Here is an 8,509-nt window from a genome sequence, read left to right as displayed (position 1 = left end):
AAGTCTTTTCGAATCGGTGGACTCCTTCTAGAACTCCAACGGCGTAAATCACATGAAATATCATTGCTTAAAGTCTTTTCGAATCGGTGGACTCCTTCTAGAACTCCAATCACGTTCCATGTCTCTTTGTCACACAAATTTTCCCTCCCTCCCATCATCCAATCACACCGAATCCTCACACAACATGTAATGAAAGGTGATTAGAATATTAAAGTTTATATGGGGTATTTTTATGTTAGTTGTAGATTTTGAAAATATTTACGCCAAAAAATCTCTGGTAAACTTGATATGGATCACAGAAGCCTCAATTCTACAAAAGAAATTTAAATATTAAATTTTATGATTTACAACCTTCTTAGTAGCACAACTATTGTCAATTTAACCAAACTTACAATTAATAAAAAAAAATTAAAAAAATATATCATTTATGAAAACCAATTTAAAATTCTAAATACATAGAATTTACTTGAAAAGGATTCATAAGAAAAACTTAAAAATTTATAAGATTTTTAAATTCGGCATTTAATAATATAAAGGTTTGGCAAATTTATAAAAGCAATTACCTCTTTGGTTGGTATAAGGTCTTTTCGAATCGGCCACTAAGTTCTAACGATGTCTATTTAAAGTTTGTTTCTCACTTACTTTCGCCGAAAGATGTTCATACAAAACAGCGATAACTGGTGGGGACATCCATGATAGGTTAAGTAACACCTACTCATCACATGCACTCCAATCCTTCTAGAACTCCACTTTCCATTTAATTTTTTTAATTTTACACTTAAAAAATCTAGAGGTTAGGTATTGCAAATTTCTGAAAACATTTATCCCCAGGATAGGTATAACTTCTTTTCAAAGCAACCAGTAACAAGCATTAATGGTTTTATTTAAAGTTGGTTTCTCACTTACTTTCAGCAAAATATGTTCACATAAAACAGCAATGCTTGGTGGAGACATCCACAATCTGTGGTCACTCTCCAATGTTAAATCAAACCTACTCGTCACATGCTGTGGGCTCCTTCTAGAACTCCAATCACGTTCCATGTCTCTTTGTCACACAAACCTTCCCTCCCTCCCATCATCCAATCACACCGAATCCTCACACAACATATAATGAAAGGTGATTAGAATATTAAGGTTTATATAAGGTATTTTTATGTTGATTGTAGATTTCGAAAATATTTAGAAATTTGATAGTTATTAACTATAGATTTCGAGATATTCTAAATTTCAATATATTCACAAAATCTGCAATCCACATAAATTTAACACATTTAGCATAATCACCCATAGATATATTCAGGAGCCATGCCATGCCATGGCACAAGACTTTGCTTTCATTCATTTTTACGTTTTTGAATTACATAACCACCATGATTGGCTAGTAGAGACCATCTCCTCTCTTAATAATATGAGCAGTAACCACTTCCCTCCCTCTGAAAGCACAATAGTTTGGGTATCAGATTATAGAATTAGCTTGGTTTCTTACAGTTTCCAAACTAGAAAGAAATCATGAAGATTTCCACACTTGGGTCTCTCACAATTAACTCCCCACTCTGGTCCCCTGGAGGTCAAGCCTCTGTGGGATTGATGTCCCAAACAAGTCCCACAAGTAGTCCTGGAGGTCAAGCCTCTGTGTTATTGATGTCCCAGACAAGTCCCACAAGTAGCCCAATTTCAAGTCCTGGCATTAGGGTATTAAGGGCTTCTCCCAGCTTCAGTGGCAGAACCATCGGTGCAAGTTGTGCAACAGAGGGGAGGAGGGATATTACTTTCAGGAGGAAAAATAACCACTATGCTCTTTTGGGTGTCCCTAGTCATGCCTCCTCCAGTGATATCAGGGTTGCATACAGAAAACTGGCATTGAAGTACCACCCGGATGTCATGCCCCAGCACCAGTTTGAGGCAGCCACTGAGCTTTTTTCCGAGATAAATGAGGCTTATGATATTCTGTCTGATTCACAGAAAAGAAAAGCATATGATGATCTGCACCTCATACCCAATTTTAACACTGGCAGGGGTGCAGCATCCCCATCCTCCTCATTTGGGCATTGGAGAGGAAGGAATTGGGAAACAGATCAGTGCTGGTGTTGATGGGGAATTGTGACCATGGGGTTATTTTTTACTCCAATGCCTGATTTTTGTTATGTATTAGAGATGAATAAGGCCTTTCAAGATAGTACCTTCTAGAGAAGGCGAAGGATCTTGATCTACGACGAAAATTTTCAGGCTGGGGTTATTTTTTACTCCAATGCCTGATTTTTGTTATGTATTAGAGATGAATAAGGCCTTTCAAGATAGTACCTTCTAGAGAAGGCGAAGGATCTTGATCTACGACGAAAATTTTCAGGCTGGTTGCCTGGACTCTGTTTCCTGTGTATGTATATATAGCGTCTGATCCATGGACACATGCCCTGCTTGTAATAATCTTGGTGGGTTATCTATATGGAGGATTCCCCACGCTGTCACTGTAGTCAAGATGTCCAGTTCTTACTTTCCAGTGAGAAAAGCTCCCTAACCTTTCAAATTTGCATAGAGAAATAATTATTAAAATAATAAATTTTCGATTTTAGATTGGATATGTATACAAGTTTGAACTGTGTGAATATCGTTAAATCTGAAGTGTGAGTCTGTTTTGAAATTTGAAGAGCTGATCTGTTGTGAAATTTGAATAAAATTGAGAAAATCTATATATATATTAAATTAATATTAATAAATTAATTAATTTTTCATATTTTTCAATTTACATTTATTTCATAACATTTTTAAAAACAACATTAATAAATAACTTAATTTTTCATATTTTTCAATTTCCATTTCTTCATAAAATGATTCATCTAAAATTCATAAATTTATAATATAAAATTATTTTTATCTTTGAAAATTTTAATTTAGTCCAAAAGCGAACCAGAAATACTTTGAAATCTACAGGAATACTTTGAAATCTATTTAGTACTAGGATATTAAGTTTTTTTTCAGAAAGAAAAGCATTATATTTATATTAAGGTAATATATACATCATAATTCTGATGGGTCTTATGAAACAGGACCGCCACTGAGAGATCAATATTTTAGGAGAAAAACAGCATAGCATCTAGAAAAGGAAGAGCTGTAGCATCACATAGGAACATATTAAAAACTTGAAGAAAAAGTCATCACCACCATTGACTCACTGTGCTTCAGGAATAGGAAAAGAAACCCACAACATTTCTGATTACAACCTTCAGGATCAAAAATATAAACTCGCATATTAAATTACATCATGATACGCCAGGAGACCAGATATAAATGGCAGCCGCACTGGTTTCAATGTTTCAATGGACCTTGCTTCATGCAGCTGTTCAATGTTTCAATGGACCTTGCTTCATGCAGCTGAAGCTTTGAGTAATTTTGTGTGAACGAACGTTTTGAACACTTTTGCCGTTGGGCACGTAAATTGGCTCATTCACATAGATTTGCATTTTAGCCCTGTTTGTCCAGTTCCATCTTCACAGGGAAATTAGCATTTTGGATTATTTATATATATTAGAATAATAGTAAATTTGATAGCTTGTTATCAAAATCAGTTCAAATTTATCTAACACCTGATTTATATGTGCGGACTATTTATATTTATATTTGAATTAGGGTAAATCTGTTAGCTTGCTATCAAAAATAGTGTAGATCCATCTAACATCAGATTTATCATGGGTCTAGAGGGATTAGAGGGATTAAATCTCTTTTTTTTGGTGTATAGAACTTGAGGAAAGGTTTGCACCTCGAGGGATTTGATCCCTCTAGACGCATGATAAATCCTGTGTTAGATGAATCTAAGTTGGTTCGTGTTGAGGGCAACAATGTCACATTTTTATATTATCATTATTATGTATATGTTTGAGATAAAATTCAAAATTCACATTATGTTTTCTTTGATTGTCTTGACCATATCATTCTCTTCTTTATTTTGGTCAATGTTGCTTTCTTTGAATGGTTTGTAAGTCTGTGTTTGGATACTTTGAGTGGTTTGTGTGTTTATTATGGGCTGAGAGAGATCAAAAACATTTTGGACCATTTATATATATTAGAATAATGGTAAATTTGTTAGCTTGCTATCAAAACTAGCTTAGATCCATCTAACATCGGATCTATCATGGTCCTAGAGGGATCAAATCTCTCGAGGTGCAATCCTTCTTTTAAGGTTTGCACCTCGAGGGATTTGATCCCTCTCGGTGCATGATAGATCGGTGTTAGATGGATCTAAGGTGGTTCCAGTTGAAGGCAACAATGTCACATTTTTATATTATCATTATTATGTATATGTTGATGGATCTAAGGTTGTTCCAGTTGAAGGCAACAATGTCACATTTTTATATTATCATTATTATGTATATGTTTGAGATAAAATTCAAAATTCACATTATGTTTTCTTTGCTTGGCATGACCATATCATTTTCTTCTTTATTTTGGTTTGTGTTGCTTTCTTTGAATGGTTTGTACATCCATGTTTGGATACTTTGAGTGGTTTGTGTGTTTATGTGTTTGGATTTGGATGGTAATGTTTGTGAATGTTAGAGCAGTTGTGTTATATTTTTATATGTATATGTAATTGTTTATTAGTAATTAGTTGGTGATGAAAAAGGGAGACAATATTGTCAATAGTTTGCAAGAGGATTGATATGGCACATCTATTTCATTTAATTTTAGTATCACAACTTTTGACAACTAATTAATTCTAAATAGTGTTCCTCCAAATATTACAAAATATATCTTGAAGAGTAGTTTTAATAATTTATTGCGTCAAGATTATTCTTGAAATAATTTGTTTCTTTGTTTATGTTTGAAATAATTTATTTCCTTCAACAATATTTTGATGATTTTTTTTTTTTTATCTATAGTTTATTTTGCAAAGTCAAGAAATAATGTATTTTTGAATTTTTTTTTTAATGAGTAGCCAGATTTATAAAATCTTTACATTGTTTGTTTCTCCAAACAATTATCTCATCTCCTTCAGGACTATTTTGATTTGTTTTGACTTTTATAAATATATGTTTTCCTCTTATAATATTTTGAATACATTGTTGTATGCAATTACTCTATTAGTAATTTTGAATATCTGTAATTGTCTATTAGTCATTAGTTGGTGATAAAGAAGGGAAACGATCTTGTCAATGATTGGTTTGTACCTTGCAAGAGGATTGATTCTTCACATCTTTTTCATTTTAATTCTAGGTATCGCAACTTTTGACCTCTGTTTATTTCTTAATAGTGTGCCTTTATGTATTACTAAATATATCTTGAAAAATATATTTTTTAATAATCTACATCCTCAATATTAACAACATCTAATGCATTTAATGCAAACAATCAAATAGGATTAGAAAACAACATCTACACTCAAATCAATGCATCTAATGCAAGCAATCAAATGAGATTAGAAATCAACATCTACACTGAAATCAATGCATCTAGCGCAAACAATCAAATAGAATTAGAAATCCAACATCTACACTGAAATCAATGCATATAGTGCAAGCAATCAAATAGAATTAGAAATCCACATATACACTCGCTCTCTCCATCTCTTCCTTGTCAATCCCTCTCTGTCCACTCTTCTGTCTCTATGTCTTTCTTCTTCATTTTATCTCCATATCTCCCTTGTCACTCCCTGTATCTCTTCACCTCTATCACTTTATGTCTTTGCTCTTCCCTCCATATATATATCTAGAGTTAATATATATCATGATATATTAATATATATTATAATATAACAAATTGAATATCATCTTAAATTTAATATTGTATTAATCCAAAGTTATTAAATTTAATAATATTAATATTAGATTTAATAATGTTTTTTTTAGTGGCATGACAACAAAAATTATAATAAAACTACACCAAATTAATGTTTTCAAATATTAGAACTTTGATGTGGAAATATATATTTATGTCTTTAAAGACTTTAATATATTCACAGCATATGATTTTTTCATTTAAAGATTCATTTTACAAATATTTAATCAAAACAAATATTAAAAGATTTTGGAGCAATATTTTGGATTCTTTGTGTTGAATTAACATTTTTCCTTTGATTTAAGAGATGCTATTAGCTTTAGTAAATGTGAGTAAAGATGTTTAATATTTTACCTAATTTGGAATTTTAATGTGGTAAAAATTGTTATTAAAGGTAAATTTATGATCCATTCAAATTCAAGTATATGATAAAGTAACTATTAAATGCATGAGATAATTTATTATCCATTCAAATTATATAATAATATGTAGTTATATTTTAATAACTAATTTTAGTCCATTAATAAGATTAAAAAGTTATATATAATTTAAGATTCAAACTAATGTTTTGGTTGACATTGGTAAAAAATATTTTTATTGTTTTTTGAGGACGTGAAATACTTACACATTGGAGTCATACTGGGTTGTAGAAATTTCAAACTTAAATAAAACTCAAATATGTATTTTACAAAAGATTGTGGAAGAGGTGACCTAACAACTTGGGAGGAGGTCATTCTTGGTCATAGTGTTAGAGGAGTGAGGGACAAGGTTCAAGGCCTCTGTGATGCGGGAGCATGTGACTTAGAGGGGAAGAATCTTCCAAATTATTCCAAAAATCCAAAAAAATTTACAGGCAAGGGAGTGGGGTCCTTTAGCCTGCACTTTCTATGTTTTTTTAGTTAAAATTAGAATAAATCTAGCAATAAATCATGCTAATTGCAACAGAGCTTTCAAGCTTTAAATCACCTGTAAAGCATGCTTTTCTTGTATTGGATAAGGACGAGAGGGCCTATCCTTAATTATAAATAGAATGGCAGCAAAGCTCTCATCAGACAGAGGAGAGGGGCGAGTGCCTTAGTTTCACTGTGGGAATTTTGTTCTCTCAATGTCTCTAATTTAATGACTCTGTGGTTGCTTGCATAGTTATTTTTATGGTGTCTTAATACTGCTAAACGACTCTGATTTTTATAAGGCAATACTGTCTATTAATAAATGAATGCTCCTTTCCTTTCACTCGCAGCGATACTGGTTGATTCTTAGTTACTATGGCGTATGTATCTTATTGAAGTAGCCAGAGCGCTTATAGTTCCTTAAGAAGCGAATGCGCAGCACCGTATAGGCAAGAGGGTTTAGTATTGAAGTGAAATTCATTTCACTGTTAGTAGAACTGCATACGGCTCATAAAGCCTTCCATCCGAGCGAGACATAGCATGATCGAGGAGCTGTTAACCGGTGTTGAATGCCGCTCATAATTCTTGTCCAAACAGAGCATGAATAAAGAAATTTCGGATTTAGCGAATTGATATAACTACAGTTTATATTTGTCGCCAGGTCCACAATTTGGAGGTAGAGAACTTGTCCATTTAACCGACCAGCGACAAGCGGAACTAGCGATACATTAAGGCTATATAATAGCGCGTCAGGTCCGTGGAGAAACGTGGTTGGAGCAATCGCCGAATCGTATATGTGCGATGAACCAAGCATAAGGAGCGGAGGTAGAATTGCTGTGTATTTCGACTTTAACTACAGCAAGCGGTTATATATATTTACTTGGGCTTCGGTCCATGAATTAAGAGCCTTCAGCCATGACTAAAGCCAACACATACAACCGGTGTGATATATCTATACAAACGAGTCTAGCATATGGCAATACCGTTATGATATCTCTTTATGCGCCTTGTCTTTGGTAAGGTCATTATAACATATATACACGAGCCTTGTTAATAATAAACGTGCTATGAATATATATGTATAAGGTGGATATATGTGTGTTATGCACATAAGTCCTCCAACGGCATCTCTTTTAAAATTCCTTTAAAAGCCACGGGTTGCTGTAAGGCTCGACGGTGAGGTTTTGAAATGAATATATAAGTTTGATGACTGAGGCGCTCAGGCCTGAAGAACAGGGAATTGACGAAGACGTTGAGGAGCTTATTGGCAGATTTGGGAAATTGTCCATAACGCCTGCAACCCCGCCATCATTAGTGGTATCAGAGCCCACAACTGACATTGAATTGAATCTCAGGAGCAGAAGAAGGATGGCTTTCAGAGTTGGAAGAGGACGAGGACGTGGTGGAAGAGGACGACCTGCTGCAAATGCTGAATTATTTGAATCAGTGGAGGAGCTGCGAGCTAGAGTGGATGCTTTAACTACAAATCGAAATATAGATGATGGAGATGTCAGTGAGCCTGAAATGGAAGCTGCTGAAGAAGAGGAAGTTGTACAGGTTACTCCTGAGATGAGATTCTTCCAGTCAGTGTTGAAATCCACCGCCAGGCCATGGAACCAATTAGTACCAGTATATCAAGGAGGATTAAATCCAGAAGAATTGATCGACTGGATCAACAGCATGGAGAAATTCTTCGATTACGAAGAAACAGAGGATGAGAAGAAAGTGAAGTTTGCTGTCACCAAATTAAAAGGCCATGCAGCACTTTGGTGGGATGGTGTGCAGGAAGAAAGGAAGAGACTTGGTAAGCAGCCAATCAAGAACTGGAGCCGAATGGTAGCAAAGTTAAGAGG

General features: G+C 34.0%; 1 protein-coding gene across 1 annotated transcript; it reads left to right on the top strand.

Moving 5' to 3' along the window:
* The first annotated feature begins 1,307 nt into the window (after positions 1-1,307).
* LOC149263388 (uncharacterized) lies at positions 1,308-2,578 on the top strand. The gene has a single exon (XM_089387648.1). It carries the CDS (start codon positions 1,510-1,512, stop codon positions 2,089-2,091), a length of 582 nt encoding a protein of 193 aa, XP_089243774.1. The 5' UTR covers positions 1,308-1,509; the 3' UTR covers positions 2,092-2,578.
* The last annotated feature ends 5,931 nt before the right edge of the window (positions 2,579-8,509 follow it).

The sequence above is a fragment of the Pinus tabuliformis genome, chromosome 6 (assembly GCF_031772625.1).
Source record: "Pinus tabuliformis cultivar Carrire ecotype Pingquan chromosome 6, CPIR1, whole genome shotgun sequence".
Lineage (NCBI taxonomy): Eukaryota > Viridiplantae > Streptophyta > Pinopsida > Pinales > Pinaceae > Pinus > Pinus tabuliformis.
Note: the sequence above shows the minus strand (reverse complement) of the source record. Positions and strands in the feature narration are given on the sequence as shown.

Coding starts and splice junctions, on each gene's coding strand:
- LOC149263388 (XM_089387648.1), top strand. CDS start 1,510: ATGAAGATTTCCACACTTGGGTCTCTCACAATTAACTCCCCACTCTGG.